At 42.4% G+C, this 21,475-nt stretch overlaps 1 protein-coding gene and 1 pseudogene across 1 annotated transcript; both read left to right on the forward strand.

The window, feature by feature from the left end:
- Positions 1 to 3,362: 3,362 nt before the first annotated feature.
- Positions 3,363 to 6,870, forward strand: LOC101607791 (interleukin-6-like). The gene is made up of 5 exons (XM_045135646.1): positions 3,363 to 3,457; positions 3,980 to 4,094; positions 4,844 to 4,957; positions 5,298 to 5,447; positions 6,703 to 6,870. The coding sequence occupies exons 1-5, from the start codon at positions 3,363 to 3,365 to the stop codon at positions 6,868 to 6,870; spliced, it is 642 nt and encodes a 213-aa protein (XP_044991581.1).
- An 8,498-nt stretch (positions 6,871 to 15,368) lies between these two features.
- LOC123455280 lies at positions 15,369 to 20,740 on the forward strand (annotated as a pseudogene).
- Positions 20,741 to 21,475: the final 735 nt, after the last annotated feature.

Below are 21,475 nucleotides of genomic sequence, written 5' to 3' on the forward strand. Positions count from 1 at the left end.
ATACTAAGATGACAGAAACCTCTGTACCATCCTCTTATTTAACTGAGAAATGCTCTAAGAAAACACACACACACACACCAGGGATGAGTGCTCTAAACGGAAAATCTACTGAGAAGCAAAGAAAAGAAGCTACTATGGGAGAATTAGGGTTATTGCATGCATGTTTCGGTGCGGGAAGAGTGCACTGCTACCCTAAGCAAATGCCAACCAAAGGCACTGCTACTGATCAAATCCACAGTTCCCTCACCTTCCAAACCCTTATAGACCTGCCCTTTGCTGCAGACAGAAGACAAGCTCTGCCGTAGTCTGGCCCCTCTTGCTTGAGACAGACTTGAATAATAAAGATGACTAGGCCCAAGCTGCGGACTGTGACAGAAAAGCACTCAGCAGAGGCTTTGGAAAAAGGCAGATACAAGACTCAGCTAGTAATTGTCTACATCAATGGACCTCATTTGAGTACAGCATCTCATTTGAGTATTCTGGTTTTCTACAACAACCACAAAAAAGAAGAATAACTCATAAAAAAATTCTTTTTCATTTTCTGCTGTGTGCCATAGGGATTTTCAACAGAACCTAGGATCTCATTTCTTTGTGGGTAAAATAGCTGGGAGACCAACTAACCGCTGGTAGACAATACTGGCTCTCTCGTAGTAATTCCATAGGCCAGACCCAGGTGAACTGACAGCCAGGCTACAGGAGCTCCCTGGGCAGAAGTTCCATCGGCTGAAATTTAAAAAGATGTGGTAGAGCCAGAGAGATGGCTTAGCAGGTAAGGTGCTTGCCTTCTAAGTCTAAAATCCCAGGTTCAATTCCCCAGGACCCATATAAGCCAAATGTACAAGGTGGCACATGGGTCTGGAGTTTGTCTGCAGTGGCTGGTGGCTCTGGTGTGCCCTCCTGTTCTCTCTCTATCTGTGCCTCTTCCTCTCTCTTTCAAAGAAATAACTATAATATATTTTAAAAAGACATGGTGCTGCCGGGCGTGGTGGCGCACGCCTTTAATCCCAGCACTCGGGAGGCAGAGGTAGGAGGATCTCCGAGAGTTCGAGGCCACCCTGAGACTACATAGTGAATTCCAGGTCAGCCTGAGCCAGAGTGAGACCCTACCTCGAAAAACCAAAAAAAAAAAAAAAAAAAAAAAAAGACATGGTGCTGACTGTAGGATGAGTATACTCAGGAATGTTTTTGACACTCGGTCTTACTCAATCTTCACAGTGGCCCTGTGAGGGAAGAACTTAGTACTCTAGATTGCAGGACAAATAAGAGACAAGGGGTAACTCAGGCAGGGCCAAGGCATGGCAGGTGACGGTGTTGGGCTTTCAGCCTAAGCTGTGACCTGGGTACATGCACTCTGATGGGAAGCTGTTCTACAGCTTCTACGCCATGTCCATGCATGGAATACATGTGCATGTGTGTGTACATGTGTGTGTACATGTGTGTGTATTTGCCTATGCACATCCAAGCCAGTAATGTGAATAGTACCTGGGAGCTAGAAAACTTCTCGCAGACCAGGCAGAGAGAGGGTCTCACTGAAAACACTGAGTCAGGAAAGGAAGTAAACTTACTTTCCCCTAAATACTCTGATGTCCTGTTTGAACATTTTATCATGCCTCTATGCCTTCTTTAAAGACCAAAAAAAAAAAAAAAAAAAAAAAAAAGCTTTTATTGAAAAGATAAATCTGAATGTTGTATTGAATTACTAAGTCCAAGAAGTTGGTGATTATTGAGTTGTACTTTCTAAAACATAGATAAGTGAGGAAAAGCTACTGTAAACATGAGAGGCCTGTAACAGCACGTGACTGGGAGATAGGAGAAGTGGCTTCACTGGTGCAGGACAGAGGACAGAGGACACAGCTCAGGAGTGTCGAATCTGCCTCAGGCAGTAAAAGTGAAACCACTGGGGCTTCCTCTCCCATTTTCATTTTCAAACTAAACTCCCACACCCTTTAGGACTGTGGTCTCTCTCTTTAAACCAGCAGTGAAAGAATGGCTGGCCTCACTATCTTCAATATGTGCATCCTAATATATTGTATGCAAAACACAATGAGAATGCAAAGCAAAGAAGCTGATCGAGATGTTAACCCTGTGTTTTTACATATTTTTTAGGCACCATACAAGAATCCTAGTCTCGGCCTAGACTCATTATCAGTGTTATCTGGTTGTCCAGACAGGTGGGGAGTCGCCTGGACTAAAGACCATAAAGGATCTATGCAGAAGGAACCAAGGACCCTCTGCAGGGGAAGTCATCTGAGGAAAGAGGGAGTCTGCTTCAGTCTGACTCAGCAAGGAAGGTTGAGCATGGATTTATTCAGGGTCATGAGCCATGCCATCTTCAGATTAAAATCTAGTCAGTGAGCAAAAAGGACTGGCAAACACAAGATCTTTAAGATGTCATGAGACCATTTTTTGACATTCTCATTAAAACACATAGACCTTAGTAATTTGACGGCTACCACAGATGAAGGGCCCCATGAGAAATGTCGGGGTACCCCAGGACCACACTGTAAACCAGGATGGAGTGTCTCAAAAAGAAATGGGGACAGGACCGCAGCTCAGGACAACTCCATAGCACTGAGATCACAGTTCCTTCCAAGAGGCTCTGCAAGAGAACCCTAGGAGGGGAGCAGGGCATGATGGGACCTCAACAATGCGGGCTGGAATAGGTGAACTAGAAACTGGTAGTGGCTCTTTGATGGCAACAGTGGTCGTTTATACAAATTCTCCACACACACACCCTATGTGGAGACTTCTAGAATAAATGCATAAAATTTGGAGGTGTTCAGGCAGTTGAACAGTAACAGGACCTTGTAACGGACAGGAATACAGGACTGAGCTGACTGCTTGCAGCAACCTCCGTGGAGCCCAGGCAGGTGGTCTGTGGTATGACATGAGAAACTCATGTCAGAACATGTTGGATTTTTTTTCCAAATATTAATAAGCTCATATATCCATCTTAACCACATAGAAACTGAAGTATTCTTTTTAAAAAATCATAATCTGCTATAAATTCTTTTTATCGATTCAAAACAGTGTCCACCATTTCAGCTTGCCTTTTTGTCCTCAAGGCTTGCTAAAATGCTGAGTCACAAAAACAAAATAAAACAAAACGTAAGTGAAGAAGAAAGCAAAGAGTGACCATGCTTCTTAGGGCTAACTGAAAGGATGAGTTAAACATTTTTTTCCCCCAAAGTTGTGATTCTTACATGCTAACTGATGTCACATTGCACAATCTTAATAAGGCTTCCAATCAGGTCCACCCACCCTGGCCCCACCCAAACCTTCGAACAAAGATTTTATCAAATGCGTGATTTTGCCTTGATTCTCAAAATTAGTCTAAACTCCCAATAAATATGAGCCCGGGGATGTCTGTGGCTCATTCTGCACTTGAGCCCACCAGACACGAAAGAGAGCTCCTTCTGCGCTCCAGGAACCAAAGCTATGAAGTTCCTTTGCACAAGTAAGTGAAGGAAATCCTCGCCCTCTGCTGGGGCTGCTGAGTGCCTGAGAGGGAGGAGGTGTGTGACAAGCCCAGGGAGGCTCAGGGCTCAGGGCTCAGGGCTCAGGGCTGGCCAGCAGCCAGCAGCAGCTCCAGGCCAGACTGGCAGCTCACTCTGCTTTCCTTTTCCTCCTCACAGAAGCCCTCCACCCACTTGCCTTCTTGGGGCTGCTGCTGGTGACAGCTTCTGCTTTCCCAACCCCAAAGGTCCAGAGAGGAGAGGGCACAGGTGACACCACAGCCAACAAACCAACATATACCTCTGCACAAATCACTGAAAACCTGATGACATTCATCCTCAGGAGAATCTTGGACCTGAGAACAGAGGTGGGTAGGCTTGGTGAAAGGGACGATTCTCCTCCTCGTGCATGTGGACGGAGGCTCCAGATTGGGAGGTCTTGCCGGGTTCTGGGCACTGGAGATGTGAGACCGAAGGGCCACACTAGACTGTGCTCTGTGGTTTATGTTGCTGGTCTCTGGAAGTTTCACCTTTCTGGAAAATACAGAAATGATCGAATTCCTGGAAGATACAGAGTGGCCCACTCTCAGCTCCACATCTAGTCATGGCTTCTTAAGGTCTCCTTTTCCCCTGCCCAAAGTAAGGCCTTTCAGCCTTCATTTTGTCCCTGGACTTTGGGAGGATTAGAGAGGGGCCACTGGAAGTGCATGTCCAGCTGTTCGTGGCTGTGGCAGTGCTGTCAAGGTATGTAAGCTAAGTGGTTAGCTCTCTGTAGGGTCAATCCAACTGATGTGCATACTTTGGAGCACAGAGGGTGGCAGGTCATAAGGAGGTTAAAGTATATTCCATTCTTAAATGCACAGTGTTTTGACTCTGTTTGATGGAAAGAAAAGAATGAAGGAGAATGAGCTGGAAACTGAGATTTGTTCTGTCGTACCAAAACTATTTTGTCTTTTGGGAAAATTCCCTACCAACTCTGGACTCTTATCTGTGAAATTGTGGGAGAAGATCGAGTGATCCCACAGATCCTTCACTTAAATATTCTGTGGATTGAGTTAACTTTGCTCCAAAATATCGAAATTTTTTTCTTTTACTAAGAACCCACTGTGTGCCAGGTGCTTTACATAAATATTGCACCTAATTCTCAAATGTGTAGAAGAGGTATTGAACAGCTCCCGACTTGAAAATAAAAAAGCTGAGACTATGGATAAGTCAAATCGTGAAGTCACAGGAAAGGAAGTCTATGACCCTGATTAGTAGGGTGCCAATAAGTTGTGACTTCCTTTATCCTAATGAGTTTTCTGACTGAGGTAGAACATAAACTGGCCCTCTAGTGGCCTTCACCTTAAGGACAGTTAAATATGAACAGTTGCTGTTCTTGTTCCCAGATGTGTGACAATGATGAAGACTGTTTGGACAATGAGGAGGCACTGTTAGCAAACAATCTCCACCTTCCAACAATGACAGAAATAGATGGATGTTTTGAGACTGGATACAATTGGGTATGGACTTATCATATTTATTTGAGCTATTATTTGGCCAAAGTTCTGTCTCTTGCATGTGGTATATACACATATACAGATTCAGGCAGCATCTAAGAAAGGGGTTAGATAAAATGCTGTGTATGTTTCATGAGAAATCAATGTAATGCTTTTTTTTTAAAACACAGTCTATTATGGAACAGGTAAAGTTCCTCTGTGTTTCGATGCTCTGCAACTGGCAAACAATGTCTAATTCTCTAGAGGGGCAGAAGCAGAAGGTGCTGAATTGTAGGAATCGCAAGTTCTCAAATTGAGTCTGTCACCAAGAAATAACCAATTTCCCCAACTTCTCCATTCATAGCATCGTTGCCTGTTGAAAACTACCTCCGGTCTTCTGGAGTTCCAGATCTACCTGGAGTATATCCAGAACCACTTAAGTGATGATCAGAAGGACACAGCCAGAGATATTCAGAGCAATTCCAAATTCCTGGTTCAGATCTTGAAACAAGAGGTAAGTAATTCCGTCTCCCTCGTGGAGTGCAGGGGGAAGAGGCTCAGAGAAAGCACCTGACACCTCGGCTCAAAATTGTTCTAACAAAGACTGTTATGTGTAACAGAGAGGGTCTGAGAAATAGTTCTTGATTGTCAAGCCTTTGTTTTTTGGGTTATTTTGTTGTTGTTATTGTTTGGTTTTCTTGTGGTAAGGGCATTACTAACTACTTAAAACTATAATATATGGTCTGAATACTAATATCAATGTTAATGGCTTAAGAGAAATGTATGGATATATATATCCATAGACAGAAAGAAGATATCTAACACTCCCCAATGAACCAGAGCACAATATAAGGCTTTAATAATTTAATCTCTGTCAAGTGACATTCATGCTACAAGAGATATAGCACAGAGAAGTGGCCAAAGGACAGTGTGGAAAAGGAAAGATCAGGGCTTGGACACCTCCAACTATGAAACGGTGGCTAAGGAAAACTTGGTGGCTCCGAGCACGGATGACCTGGTCCAGTGCAATGGGAAGGGTCCTGGAAAGAGACCTGGGTGCTGCTCCTGCCCCCCACCCCTTGTAGCTCCTCCCCATAAGGCAGAGCTTTTCATAGGTCAAGTGCACAGCAATCCCCTGCAGGCCTTATTTCCCTGCAGAGTGTGATTTAGCAGGTCTGGGGAGGGGCCTGGCCTTCACCTTTCTAAAGAGTTCTCTGGTTACCTCAGTGCTGCTGTCTTTAGGACCATACCTGGAGGGCAAAGCCTTCTACTCACTTATCCCCATGCAGTGGACCTTGGAGAGGTGTTCCCAGCAGTCCTCACACCCCAGATCAAGGGACTCTCAGCAGGATCAGATAGATCCTGCTGAGAGGGAAAGTGCTTGATGTAGGACCCACCAGTCGCCTTCAGGGATGGGTTCTTCAATCACCTACTTCAACACTGCGTGTCAGGCACTGCTTTGAATAACACAAGGGAAGAGAAGGTGGTGGTGGTGCTTATGCAGTGGGCTTACTCTGTAACAGGGGAAGAGCAACAAGGACAGAGTTGGAATTCACGTGCTATAAAATCACCACCACCATTATCATCACACAGGAATTCAATTGCTTTAAAGTTGACCTGAAAGAAAATCACTGTACCCTACATGGGTGAGTCAGAGCAGAGGGACCCAATTAGGTTCACTCACCACAAATTTGAGAGCCTTCTCACAGACCAGAGCCCTCAGGTGTAAAGAGCTTGCACACTAATCCTATCAATTTCTTTTCCTTCAGATAAAGAATCCAGATGAAATAGTCTTTCCTAATCCAACTGCCAAAGCCAGCCTGATGGAGAAGCTGGAGTCACAGGAGAGGTGGCTGAAGGTCATCACTGTGCACCTCATCCTCCGCAGCCTCCAGGATTTCCTGCAGTACGCCCTCCGGGCTACGCGGCAACGCTAGTGTTTATCATTCCTTTCCACGGTCAGAAAGGAGCATATCCTGTCACTGGGTACCTACTTTATGCTGTTCTCTGTGAAGAACTGACAGTATGGACGTTTAAGGCACTATTTTAATAACTTTTAATTTATTGATAATGTAAATATGTAAGATTTAGGTTATTTAAATGACTGATATTTATAATTTTTATGAAGACTCCCTTGAAATATTTTATGTAATTGGTTTTTAATGATATGTGGAAATCTATGCAATGTGAAGATCCTGTTTCAGGGCCAGATCATTTCTTGGAATAAGCTTACCTCAATAAATTACTAATTTATACATTTTTAGAGAAATATCTGAATTGTATTTTTTTCACACACACACCAGGGTCTCTAGTGGCCGCCACAGATGAACAAATGTGTGGCTTTATGGGGACAGCTGGGGGCCCACAGCCCTGAGCAATGGAACACCTTTAGCCATTGCTCCGTCTCCGCACTGCCCACTGTGTTGTAGTTTTACAATGTTGAACCTGTCTTTCTGTCCTCCCCCTCATGTGGTGCAGCGTTTGCCTACATGTGCAAGGTTCTGGTTCATCACCAGCAACACCAAAACAACCAACAACCAAAACATTAGCCTTTTCTGACATGTGAGTTTAAAAAAAAAAAAAAGTCAAACTGAAGCCAGTGTGTGGCTCACGCCTTTAATCCCAGCACTCGGGAGGCAGAGGTAGGAGGATCGCCCTGAGTTCGAGGCCACCCTGAGACTCCATAGTGAGTTCCAGGTCAGCCTGGGCTAGAGTGAGACCCTACCTCGAAAAATAAAAAAAAAAATTTAAAAAAAAAGGCCAAACTGGCTGCAAATGGTCAAAAAATTAGAACAAAATTTCTTTCTTGAATGTTAAAGCTCTGCTGACAGGAGGATTGCCACAAAAAATATCTTGCAGGGGCTAGAGGGATAGCGTAGTGGTTAAGGTACTTGCCTGTGAAGCCTAAAGACCCAGGTTTGATTCTCCAGGTCCCACATAAGCCCGATGCACATGGTGGTGCATGAGTCTGGAGTTCATTTGCAGTGGCTAGAGGTCCTAATGAGGCCGTTCTCACATACACACACTCTCTCTCCCTCCCTCTCTGTCTCAAATAAATAATTGAAATCAGAAAAAAAAAAATTAAAAATATCTTGGAGAAGGAACAATTTTAAGTGTATCTAATAATACCTTCCTGGGTGAGAGAAACAGCAGAGTGACCAATATTGCCTCTTGACTGCCCAGATAAAACTTCACAGCTGCCCTTATTTGTGTTATCTTCCAACTGGCTAACAGCCAGAGCCCACGTTCCTTCATGGGAAAGTTCCTTCAGTCCAGCTGATCATTGAGAGCCGTATTTAAAAAAAGTAATCGGTCTTTGGGCCAGGTGTGGTGGCACATGCCTTTAATCCAAGCACTTGGAAGGCTGAAGTAGGAAGATCAGTGTGAGTTCGAGTGCAGCCTGGGCTTGAGTGAGAACCTGCTGCAAAAAAAAAAAAAAAAAAAAAAAGGCTTTGAGTTGGAGAGATGACTCAGCAGTTTGCAGCACTTGCTTACAAAGCATCACAGCCTGGGCTCAATTCCCCAGTCCCCACTTGGAGTCAGATGCACAAAGTGGCCCATGCATCTGGAGCTCATTGGCAGTAGCAAGAGGCCCTGGTATGCTCTTGCTCTTTTTGTTTCTCCATTTCTCTCCCTGTCTATCTCTATCTCTATCTCTTTCTCTGCTAATAAATAAAAATATTTATATTTAAGGTGTCTACCTGCAAAGCCAAAGGATCTCAGTTTGATTCTCCAGGACCCACGTAAGCCAGGTGCACAAGGGGGTGCATACATCTGGAGTTCGTTTGCAGTGGGTAGAGGCTCTGGCTTGCCCATTCTCTCTCTCTCTCTCTCTCTCTCTCTCTCTCTCTCTCTTTCTCTCTCTCAAATAAATAAATAAAATATATTTAAAAAAATATTTTAAAATGTTTCCATGTGCTCCTAGGAAATAATATTTGAATAAATAAGTTTATTATAAGTCTGACTTCATAGTCTGTACTTGATAGATGATGGTGGATGTTGACAAGTAGAAATAATATTTGGTGTCATTCATCTCATCAGTTCCACTAAAAATGGAGCAAACTGTTGTTATATAAAATAGAGTCACTCAGGGCAAAGGACAGAATGAAAGTCACCATTCTATACAGTAACATCAAGTAACCATAACCTGATCTCTACAGAAACATTTAGAAAACAAGGAAAGGGAAGTCTATTCCTTCTCTCTCTTCCTTCTTTCCTTTTTCCTTCCTTCCCTCCCTCCTTCCTTCTTTTCTTTCTTCCTTCCTTGTCTCTTTTCCTTCATAGTACTTTAAGCCTCCTTCTTCTGACAGTTCATTTAGTTATCTTCTCCTTCCTGGGACAAAACACTCTTCTAGAGCCCGGCATGGTGGCGCACGCCTTTAATCCCAGCACTTGGGAGGCGGAGGTAGGAGGATCACTGTTAGTTTGAGGCTAGCCTGAGACTACATAGTGAATTCCAGGTCAGCTTGGGCTAGATTGAGACTTTACCTCAAAAAAAAAAAAAAAAAAAAAAAAAAACCACTCCATTAGAAGCAATTTATGGAAGGTTAGGGGTTTATTTCTAGCTTATGGTTTCAAGGAGAACTTTAATAATGGCAGAAAAAGCATAGCAAAAGCAGACAGCTGATCATCACATCTCCACAGAGCAGGGAGCAAGCAGAGAGACTAAGGTAGCTAGCGCTAGCAAATGGGGCTGGACAATAAACTACCCCAGTGATATACCCCTTCTAAGAGGACTCTACTTACCAAAGGCTCTACCACTTGGAGATTAAATCTGATGCTTAATCACAAATACATGAGTCTAACATTTTGACATTCAAACCACCATACTTTCTTTTCTTTCTACCTTTCTTTCTTCCTTAGTTTTCCATCATTTGAGAATGTCCTGATTTCCTTCTCATTCCTAGATGATATTTCCTCTGCATATAAAGTTCTGGGTTAAATTCCTTTTTTCTTTTATGGGTAGTGGGGGATTGAACCCAGGTCGTTAGGCTTTGCAGACAAGTACTTTAACCACTAAGCCATCTCTCCAGACCCTGGAGACTTGCTTTTAATTCAAGCAAATGCAGAATCATGAAGTATCCTAAGGCTGAAAAGTCTTTGTTTAACTGTTAATGTTCACTACCTGTGTATGTACGTATTTCATCATTGGAAATTTCCCAGCAGCCCTTCCTTCAACGCACTCAGAAAGGATCTGATGTGTGCATGAGGGTGCGCCATGGCTGGCACGTGGGCATAGGCCAGATACAAGGGAATTTCAGTGTCAAAATACACAGAACAATGAAGGCTGTCTGACCCTGGCAGGGGCAACCTCAAGTGTTGTAAGCTGGTGGGAGGTGTGTGACTTTACAGTGCAGTTTCACACACCATATCCAGATAACTGGACAGCTGCATCTGGGTCTCCTTGTTCCCTACCAGCGCTGCAATGCCCTGCCACTGCCATGAAACCACAGGGCAGGTTGGCCAGAATTTATTTACAAGTAGAGAAAGAAATAGAAAATGGGTTCACCAGAGTCTCTTGCCATTGTAAAGAATTTATGCATCTGGCTTTATGTGGGTACTGGGGAGTAGAACCCAGGCCATCAGGTCTTGCAAGCAATCATTTTTAACTGCTACGCCATCTCTCCTGCCCTAATATTCTAATATTTCTCTTTTAGCACTCAGTCAATGCTCCATCTTTCTTGTCTGGCCACACAGGCTTGTGAGGAGTTTGTCATTCAAATTGGGTTTTCCCCATAGGTGATAGGTAATGTGTTATTTTTCTGAAGCGGCTTTCAAGAATCTGTGTTTATACGAAGACTGGGGAAGGGAAAGAAGTCTTGGTTCTCCATCTGAGCTCAGCTAACACCAGGGCAGGAGGGGCATATACTCTCTACTAAGAAGACTTTGGAATTCAAGGCTGCCACAAAGCCCATGCCATTGATCCCATCCAGGCTGAAGAGGGATGTCTCATTACTACTCTCTTTGTGCTCCAGCGATACTGTGGGGTGAGGGAAGTATTGTTATATCCACTCGGCCTCTTTAGAAATACTCTTCATGGAGAGTTTCAGGACCACCGCCTAACCTGCAGGTGAAAATGGACATCTAATTCTCCATGTGGCCTCCACTAGGAACACGTGAACATAGGAATAGAGTAGGGGCTGACATGATTTAAAGGTGAAATATACCCCACAGCCTCATGTGCTTAAATGCTTGATCTCCATTAGGTGGCACTCTTTTCAGAGGTTGTAGAATCTTTGGGACTGTACCTACCTAACAAGAGTGGGTCACTGGGGATGGGCCCTTGAAAGGAGTATCTTGCCTGAGTTCTGTCTAGCTATCTGCCTCTGATCTGTGGATATGGAAACAATCTGAACCACAAGCTCCCATCACTCTGCTGACACACCTTTCTTATTATGATGGAATGCCCCCCTAAAACTGTGAGAGAAAATATGCCATTCTCCTTTAAGTTGCTTCTGTCAGGTAATTTGTCAGAGCAACAAGAGAAAGCAGAAAATTATTAGTAACAGTGAGGGCATTGTTGTGATAAATCTGGCTGTGTTGTTCTTAGAGCTTCAAAAGGGGTTTATGGGCACTCTTGAGGCAGAAGAAGTGCCAGGAGTTAGAGGCCAGCCTTGGACTGCAGAGTGAATTCCAGGTCAGGCAAAAGTGAGGCCTTCCCTCAAAAAAAAAAAAAAAAAAAGCTGGTTTATGGGATGAATATTGAAGCTATTAGAGCTGTAGACTAGAGAAGTAGTAGAATTCTGTAAGTAGGCAGTACTGGCAATTAGGATGGAAGTTTAGAAGACCACAACACCAAAAGAAATAGAAATAGTAAACATTTTGGTCATGAACTTGAACCAGGCTTTACTCGGGAAGTTACCTAGAGTTCATTTGAGTTACATTCTGGCAAAGAATCTAGCTATATTCATTCAGTGTCTTCAATATTTCAGTGAGGTTGAATTTAAAAGTAATGGAATTGGGCTACACAGCTGGCTTAGCACTTAAGGTGCTTGTCTGAGAAGCCTAAGGACCCACGTTCTACTTTCCAGATCCCACGTAAGCCAGATGCACAAGGGGACGCAAGTGCTCAAGGTCCCACAGATGTACAAAATGGCACACACATCTGGAGTTTGACTGCAGAGGCTGGAGGCCCTGGTGTGCCAATTCTATCTTTCTCTCTCTCATAAAAAAAAACAAAAAAAAAAACAAAAAAAAAAAACAAAAAACGTAATGGACTAACTTATTTAGCACAAGACATTTCAAGATGGTGTAGCATCCAGGCTGTGGAATGGTAACTGCTCACTGCTTTCAGTCAGACCAATAGTGAGAGTTCACAGCAAAACAACAGAGCAGACACATGTGAAAAGTTTGTAGCTCTAAGGCCCAGTGTGTTAAAAGTTGTACACAGGGATGATGATGTGGGTACAGACACAATGGCTGTAATTCTTAAAGAGATTAGTGCCCTTAGAGAGATAGATAGGCTCTGAACTGGAACAATAAGAGAGGTAACTGGAGGGCGAAAATTTATCCAACAAAGGCTTCAGGGTATAAAATTCAGACTTTGGTTTGAAAGAAGGGTAGTTGATAAAAGAGTTCCTGGACAAAGAAAGTCCTAAGGGCACCAGTTCAAACAAAGCCTTGTAGTGAACTGCTTTCCCTGGTTTAGTTGCCCAGGCCCTTGGAGGCTGTTGCAGCTATGAGGGCGAGAGAACATTTGAAGTTGACAACTGAACTTGGTATCCACATAGTACTATTTTTGCAGGCACGCAAATTCAAGTTGTGGGGTCATGGAGACTTCGACGCAGAAAATAGCCAATGAGGCCAGACAATGGGTATCAACATTGGAGTCGTAGACAGAAATTAAGAGAGGCCGATGCATGATGCGGGAGGGAAACCCTAAGTTGCCATAGGGAACATGCAGTGCCAGCCCAAGCCCATATGTGCTGCAGAGGTAGCAGGGCTGTAGAGCCTGCCCAAGTCAGTTGATGCTCAGGCAATGTCACCATGCACCCTGGATTCTGAACTTAAAGTTTCTGGGATTAGTATATGCCATGCTGGGTTGCTGGGTTTCAGTCTTGCTTTGTTCTGATCATTCAGTGATATTTCCCCATTCTTCCCTTGTGAAATGGAATGTACTCTGCGCCATTGTACATTGGAAGTGTGAATCTTGTTTTTTGAGCTCACAGCTTAGAGGTTATCCTGAACCTCAGAAAAGATTGTGGTTTTCTTAAACAGTGTTGGAGTTGCCAAGACTACTGAGGACTCTTGCACGTGGAGTGCATGCACTTTGCTTTATGCGATGGCCATGTGTCTATATGGTCTGGGGTGGGTGCTATGGTTGGGTCTGAGTGTCCTCACAGGCTCATGTGTTCAGGCACTTGGTCCCCAGCTGGTGCTGCTATCCTCAGAGTTTGTGAAACTCTGGGACTGTGACCTAGCTAGCTGCAATGTGTCACTGGGGTTAGGTCTTAAGGTGATGGCTTACTTCTAGTGCCAGGCTAGAGTTGTGCTTCCTGATACACCAAGTTATGATTGGTCTACAGTACAAAATACTACTGCTATGGACACAGCTTCCTCTGGCACCATTTTTTCCTCACCATTGTAGACTATATACCTTAAAACCAGAAGCCCCAAAAACCAAGTTGTCATAAGTTGTTTCTGGTTAGTAATTGTGACAGCAGTGAGAACACTCATACAAGGACTCCCCGCCTGCACAACTGAAATTGCAGCTCCTCCTCAGCCTTCACTGACACCATCCCGGTGGGGTAGTAGGGCACCTCCTTATAGCCTCTTAATAAAATGGAAGCCTAGGCCCCTTACTTAGCCTCAGATCCAGGAGCAGGTAGTTGGACCATATTCCCCCAGCCCGCCATGGCTAGGGTCTAGTAGTTAGTGTCTAAGCTTTCTGTCTTGCTAGGTTGATTCTTCATTAATCCTTAGATGGAAGTGATGAGGATTTTCTTGAGTCATTTATCTATATCCCTTGGTGTGTATGGATATGCCACCTTCTCCAGTATCAAGTCTGAAATGTATGAGGTGAAAAGAAAGTCCCAGGAAATCACCACCCCATCACTCTGGGGTGCTGAGGATTCTAGCCAGGATGCCTCTGCCCTTCAAATTTCACTTCTTCGTGTGCTTCTTTTATACACAATATCTAGGGTTATGGTTTTACTTAGAAGATGAAAATAGAATGTTTTCTTCTTCTCACAGGAATATAGGCTTTCATTTAAGACAATGTGTACTAACTCAGATATTCCCAATTCTAAACCCAAAATCAGATATACAAGACCACAATTTTAATCAAGTAGTCAGTTTCAATGAGACTCTCTCACCCCCAACAGCATCCATTTTCACACATGGACATCAAGTAAAATAGAATATGAAACTAAAATTAAGAAATCAAAATCCATGATGGATCCTAATCATGTACTCCAAGTTCCATTATAATTTTTGTAAATTATGTTTTTCCATGTAAAACTCATGATATTTTCATGTTTAATAATTTCCTGTCATCCCATGGCCCATCCTCTCTCCACTCTAATTGAACTTCCTGGTATTTATTTCCAAAATGGATGCCTCTATAGAAAAGCTGATTGTTTCCTCCATCATAATATCTTATTGCTTGAGCACATGGAAAAACAATACATTATCAGATGGATCAGAGATAGTGCATGACGATACAAAACCAAGTGTTTTCTGACCTAGAAGAAACAGATTCTGTTAGCTGTGGGAGACAGGCAGTCATAATATGCGAAATATGAGTTACATTTGATAAGTATCTCTAAAAATGACACTCAATTGTTTTGTGAATATCCAAAGACAAAATGAGGCAGCCACCCAGCCACCTATCTGATGAAGGGGTATTTACTTACACATGGTACCTTGGGAAGAGATGAAAACCACCTGACCACACATGTCTTGTTCTCACCTGCTCTACCCCAACCCCAGGAAGTGTTGGCACTCATAGAACTAGTGCTCAGTGTTGAAGTGTGACGGTCATGGCGGGAACAAATCCTGACCTAGCATCAGAAGCTCTGAAATTTTATTATATAGTGTGTGTCTCTTAAACCTAAGTTTGTACCCGTTGTAGAAATAAAGAATTAGCAAAGCTAAGAGCTATAATATGTGGCAATGGAAAACGTGGGTTTTAGATGTCTCAACCCTTTGAAAAAGTGTTATAAAATAAAATGAAATGAGAGTTTCATAGACAGTCAAATATTCTGTTTAGAAAAAAAAAAGAATTATTGTTAAGGGTCCAAGGCATGATTCACTTATTATGGATTCAATTTAATTAAACAGTGGTTGGATCACAGCAGATAAAGTATAAACAGAAATTTTTACAATTCTAGACAAACCATGGATCCAGGAATGGAACAGTGGGGGTTGAAGCTTCATATGGGAAATGTCACATTGAAGTCACATGCCATCATTCCTCTCTTGTTTCCTAGTCAGCATGGCCCAGAGAGGCTCAGATAATCGAAGGGTGCAGGAGAATCTGTTTCTTCACCAGGTCTCAGCTGGTTCTGATGATTCAAAGTACACAACAAGGGAGATGTGGGAAATCTAAAATCTGGCTCAGTTAAACTAGATGAAGGTGTACGCCCCCAGCCTCCAGGCCACATGTGGTCCAGAGTAGCTATGAATATAGAGTGTCACCAAGACATACTCATGTAAAATGTTATGAGGTTATTATGTGTGATTATTGTGCACTTATGCCGTTCTCAAATGTGATCAGTGTAAATGACAATTTCATGTTGCAGTATCATGCAAAATAAGGAGTATGCATGTTTTCTCGATATGCACCCGTGGATGGGTCAGTTTTATGGAGGCTGAAGACTCATCAAGCGTGTTGCCTTGCAAGCACAGTCAGTGGAGTCGGCTCCATCAGCCATGAAGACGGACAAGCAGGTAGAGTGCACAGCTCCCCTGTATCTCCCGCCGTGGGAACCGAGGGCTTCTTCCGCTTCCCCCGCTCCCTGATGCACCATCACGAGTGGTTCACAGGGAACGGCCGTTGGCTTGGGTAGTCGCTGTGTCTGGGTGCACACACCGCTGGGGCTCATTGAGCCAGTGGGATCCTGCCTGGCTCACAGATCACAAAGCTCACTGGTGCCAGCGGTGGCTCCCAGTGTGCACAAAGGGGAAGTGTCTAAAGTGAACGCCTTCCTGGCATTGACAACGTGTTCTTCACCAGTTCTCAAATTATATTCAGAGCCAACATGCACGGTGGGCACGGAGAGGAGCTACCACAGACCACAGCTACGCCTCACCCCCCCCCCCCACCCCCAATGCTGTGGGTTCTAATACTGAAGCTCCTGCAATGGAGTGCCTTCAATTTTTCGTCCTTCTGTCTTTTTATTATTTGTAAAAATCCTTTATGTTGTTATCTTTTATTCGTATTTTATTTTATTACACATTCTACTTACACACTTTTCTTATTTTGCAATTGGGGGCTTTATTGCTTGCTCTTTTCCTCTTCTTTCTCCTTTTCTTCTTTGATTACTTTTAATCTTGCCTTTCCATTCTTTCCCTCTTTCTCTGCCTCTCTCTTTCATTTCAATATTTTATCATTTTTATCTTTTTCTTTACTAATTGTTCATTTTGCACATCATTCTACACCATTTTGGCTCCTTGCTGCAGAGGGTCAGATCACTGGCTATCTGCCCACCACAGCCAAGATTCCTGCAGCTTAATATTCTCAGCGGGTCCACCTCTAACTTGTTCTATCTCTACACCTGCCTTTTGTGTCCGTCTTCCAACCAGGTGTTGCAAAGGATGGCCTCAGGCCCTCTAACTTGTGATTTCTCCCCAGAGAAGTTCTGACTCAAATAACAAGTCCTCCCTTAAGAGGGCACCTGGCTGTCACACTCCAGAATATGGTGAATGAAAAGGGATTGCTCTTTCCCATGTGAGCCTGGCATGCAAAGCAGGTGGCAAGCCAAAATCAAGCAACAAGATAAAAATCCTAAAATCAACTAAAAACAAAGCAAATGGAAATATAGGTAGCAGTTAAAGGCACATATTTGAAAACTGAAACACAACTTATCAGCACCTTTGGAATATAGCAAAAGTAACTGTAAAGGGAAGCTTATCACTATGAATGTGTACATTTAAAATCAGAGGGCTGGAGCAGTAGCTTAGCGATTAAAGAGCTTGCCTGTGAAGCCTGAAGACCCAGGTTTGATTCCCCAGTACCCACATAAGCCAAATGTACAAGGTGACACATGCATCTAGAGCTCATTTGCAGTGGCTGGAGGCCCTGGCACACCTATTCTCTCTCTCTCTCTCTCTCTCTCTCTCTCTCTCAATCTTTCTTTCTCTGTCTTTCTAATAAATAAAATTTTTTAAACTAAAATCAGAAATTCAAGTAAATAACCTAATAATATAGCTCAAGGTCTCAGAAAAGGAAAAACAAGTCAAAAGTAAAAATTGTAGATAGAAAAACAATACAAAGTAGGGTAGAAGTTAATAAAATGGAGAATGAAACAACAATACACAGAATCAATTAGCAAAGACTTGGTTTTTTTTAATATAAATAAGATTTGGAAATCCTTAGTCAAACTAACAGAAAGATCCAAATTATTAAAAGTAGAGGTAAAATAGACAGTTGCTGCAACATACACACTGGTATCCAGAAGATCAGTAGGGAATGCTTTGAAAACTAATATTCCAGTAAATTGTCACCTCTACAAAGTTCAGAGCTACCAAAATTGAACCAAGAACACAAAGGCAACCTAAGCAGGTTAACAACAAGCAATGAGGTTGAAGCAATAGTAAAGAGTCTTGTATAAATAGATTCATGATAAATTCTGCCTGTCTTTTAACTAGAACCAATGCTCCTCAAACTATTCCACAAACTAGAAAGGAAATGAATATTTCCAAACTCATTCTACAAAATTAGTATTAATACCAGAATCAGGTAAGTATATAACAAAATAAAATCATACACAAACTCCCTTAATGAATGGACCTAAAAATCCTCAATAAAATATGTGCAAAGTAAACATATTAAAAAGATCATGTAGAATAGCAGAAGGGAAAATTGTTCATAGGCAAAAGTGACCTACATGGGTTACTTTCTGAGGAGAAGTGTAGAGGGGCTCTGAAGGCAGGCAGTGGTAATAGAATATGTTCGGCCACTGATGACAGCTCAGAATTGAAACTTGTATAACCACTGCCTGGGCCCAGGAGTCTCACACTGGATTCACAATAACATCCTTTCAAGAAGTTGCAGATTTCCAACTTTGCCCATGTCATCTTTCAAAATGTGGCTAAAAGTTATCTTCCTAATGCACACCTGGAGTGTCATTACACCTTAACTCCTTACATCTATCCACATCCCAAAGACTAGGTTGGAATATTCAAGGTTGGAGGACTGCTTGTGATTGTCACACATTTTTATGTTCCCCTATGCCTGAACATTATGTTGAAGGATCAACAGTCAATATGTACTAGCATTTCAAGTTTAAAAATAAAAGACCCTAAAGAAAAAGAACTGTTGGGCTGGAGAGATGGCTCAGCAGTTAAGATACTTGCCTGCGAAACCTAACAAGTTGGGTTCGATTCCCCAGTAACCACATAAAGCTTTGTACATAAAGATGTACAAAGCAGCATATGTATCTGGAGTTCCTTTCCAATAGCTAGAGGCCCTGGTTCCCCCTCAATCTACCTCTCTCTCTCAATCTCTCTCTCTCCAAATTAATACACAAATAAAATATTTTTAAAAAACTGTTACACTGGGCGTGGTGGTACATGCCTTTAATCTTAGCACTCAGAAGGCTGAGGTAGGAGGATTACTGAGTTTGAGGCCAGCCTGAGACTATATAGTGAATTCCAGGTCAGCCTGGGCTAGAATGAGACCCTACCTCTAAAAGCACACACACACACACACACAAAAAAAATTGCTGTTGAAGTTAATTGCTGTTCTTAAAAAGGACACAGCACAACTTAGAGAACAAGTTGGAAGAGTGGAAAGGGAACTTAACCAGAGAAAGATGTGAGCAGCTGTGAGCTGAGCAAATGGCCCCATTGAAACATCCCAAAGCTTGAAAATGGAAAACGAAGAGTTTATGGATAGAGTGATGCTTCTTTTAAAGCTCTCCAGCTGGAGGAAGATATCGAGTCGGTGACACATAAAGCAATTGAAAAAGAAATGGAATTAGACAGGTGTCGTGAAGCTTTTAAGGAATAACTTCAGTGTTTCAATATTTTTATATATATTAATGGTTATTCATTTTAATGGAGTTTAAAGGACAAACTTAGCAAGGCACAGCATGAAAGAGAACAATTTGAATGTCAGCTGGAGAAATAAAAGAATGAGGAGGAACTTTAAAAAGTACGTTTGAAGAATACAGAAATAGAAAACACCAAGCTTATGTCAGAGGTCCAAACTTTAAAATAGAAAACACCAAGCTTATGTCAGAGGTCCAAACTTTAAAATAGAAAACACCAAGCTTATGTCAGAGGTCCAAACTTTAAAGAATTGAGATAGAAACAAAGTATGGTTACTCATTTCTAAGAAGAGTTTGGCAGATTGCAGGTGTGTTTGGTTATGATGCTGTCAACATACAAGATAAAATGATGGCAGATCTGCACATGGCACACTTGGACAAGAAGATGAAGATGCAGTTAGCTGATGCCACGGCAGGGCTTCAATTACATGCTGTAAAAAAGGATCAGGAGAAGACTGGCACACTGTAACATGAATGAGAAGTTGAAGACCTAAAATTCCAACTTCAGATGGCTGCATGTCATTACAAAGAAAAACTTAAGGAAGGCCAGAGGCTCCAAAAACAAATAAACCCAATAAGAGTAGCATCTTGACAAAGGCAATCAAAACTCCAGGGAAAGTTAACGATGCTTCAATAAATGCAGACCCAGCCTCTCTGCTCCTGCAGGTCTGAAGCCACCACTTCCTTCCACAGCAGAGACGGATTTTTGACCTGCTCACAAAGGATCAAGTTTGTGAAATGACCAAAGAGAGTGCCAACAATACAGAAAAGTATTTTAAATGGAAACAATTCTTGTAAGTGCAAAATGAGAAGACAAAATGCAAAAAATATACTGCAGAACATAACAAAAATGGAGCTGGAATGGGAAGGAGAGTGAAAATGCTGAGAATGTAAAACACCTAGTTGAAGTGGAGGACAGTTACAACTGCAATCGGTGGGAAAAATAAAAAGGAAATAAATAGTCTGGCATCACATTCGGAAACCTCTCTAGGGGGAAGGAACTTAAAGGGAGTTTAGGAAACAAGAACAGAATAAGGAGAGGCAGGGCTCCCAGCAGGTCTCACAAAGTGTCAAGATGTTCTCAGAGTAAAATGGGCTGTCCCTGCACATCCAGCTCTGCAGTATGGTAATTCTTAACTGTTAGGCAACACAGGAAAGAAACAAGAGATGGAGCAGATGGTGCTTTTTATCCAGGTGAAATGCAAAAGCCACCTGGGAGAGTGGACTCTTGGGAAGACGGTGGTGTTTGTAGCCAGCCTGCCCAAAATATCAGTGGTCCTGGTGGATTAGGAGATCCTGAGGACAGCAAAGAAGATGAAAATGTGCCCACTGCTACTGATCCGCCAAATCAGCATTTACATGGGCACGGAATAGGCTTTTGCTTTGATTCCAGCTTTGGTGTTCACAATCAGTGTCCCCTGTGTGAATTAATGTTCCCTCACAAGTATGATCACAGCAAATTCGAATAACATGTTGAAAGTCACCAGAAGGTGTGCCCAATGTGCAGCAAGCAGTTCCCTCCTGACTATGCCAGCAGGGGTTTGAAAGGCATGTTCAGACCCACTTTGATCAGAATGTTCTAAACATTGACTAGCTTTTATTATGAGTTTCAACAGTTTAGCAGTTAAAAAAAAAAAAAGTCACCTCAAAGAGACCACTAAGGAGAATACAAGTAACACTTTCATGCACCCTCTTCTGCACTTTTCTAATAGAAAACTGGTTTTCAGTTTGGTGTCACTAGGGTCAGAGTCTATCTTTAGCTAACCAATAAATACAATTTTTATCTTTTTTTTTTTTTTTTGATTTTTTGAAGTAGAGTCTTGCTCTAGCCCATGCTGACCTGGAATTCACTATGTAGTCTCAGGGTGGCCTCGAACTCACAGCAGTCCTCTTACTTCTGCCTCCCAAGTGCTGGGATCAAAGGTGTGCACCACCATACCCAGATAGTTTTAATCTCTTTTACTCTTACTTGCTTCAAGAAAAAATTTTGTGTGTGTATATATCTTTATTTATTACCAGGTAGCAAAACTGTATGAAAAAAAGGGTACAGGAATTATCTTAATGTTGTTGAACTAAAAAACATCTATATCCATATGTTAAATGCTTATCCAGGTATTTACAAGTTTCTGTTGACCTTTTTGATTGAACACAACTACTAAATATGTAACAAAAGCATTGACTTTAAAATGTGAAAGAGGTCATGATCCATGACCAGGGACATGTGACTAGCTCAAAATATATAAACCAGTGAGAACAGCACACGAAGAACCGAAGGACAAAGTCACACGATCATCTTCATAGATGCTAAAAACCTTCATCAAAATTCAAC

The sequence above is a fragment of the Jaculus jaculus genome, chromosome 16 (assembly GCF_020740685.1).
Source record: "Jaculus jaculus isolate mJacJac1 chromosome 16, mJacJac1.mat.Y.cur, whole genome shotgun sequence".
In the NCBI taxonomy this organism is placed as follows: Eukaryota; Metazoa; Chordata; class Mammalia; order Rodentia; family Dipodidae; genus Jaculus; species Jaculus jaculus.

Excerpts from the sequence above, each read along its gene's own strand:
- LOC101607791 (XM_045135646.1), top strand. The coding sequence starts at position 3,363 with ATGTCTGTGGCTCATTCTGCACTTGAGCCCACCAGACACGAAAGAGAG. Across the intron at positions 3,458-3,979 it reads TATGAAGTTCCTTTGCACAA|TTTCACCTTTCTGGAAAATA; the intron begins GTAAGTGAAGGA and ends GGTCTCTGGAAG. Across the intron at positions 4,958-5,297 it reads TTGAGACTGGATACAATTGG|CATCGTTGCCTGTTGAAAAC; the intron begins GTATGGACTTAT and ends CTCCATTCATAG.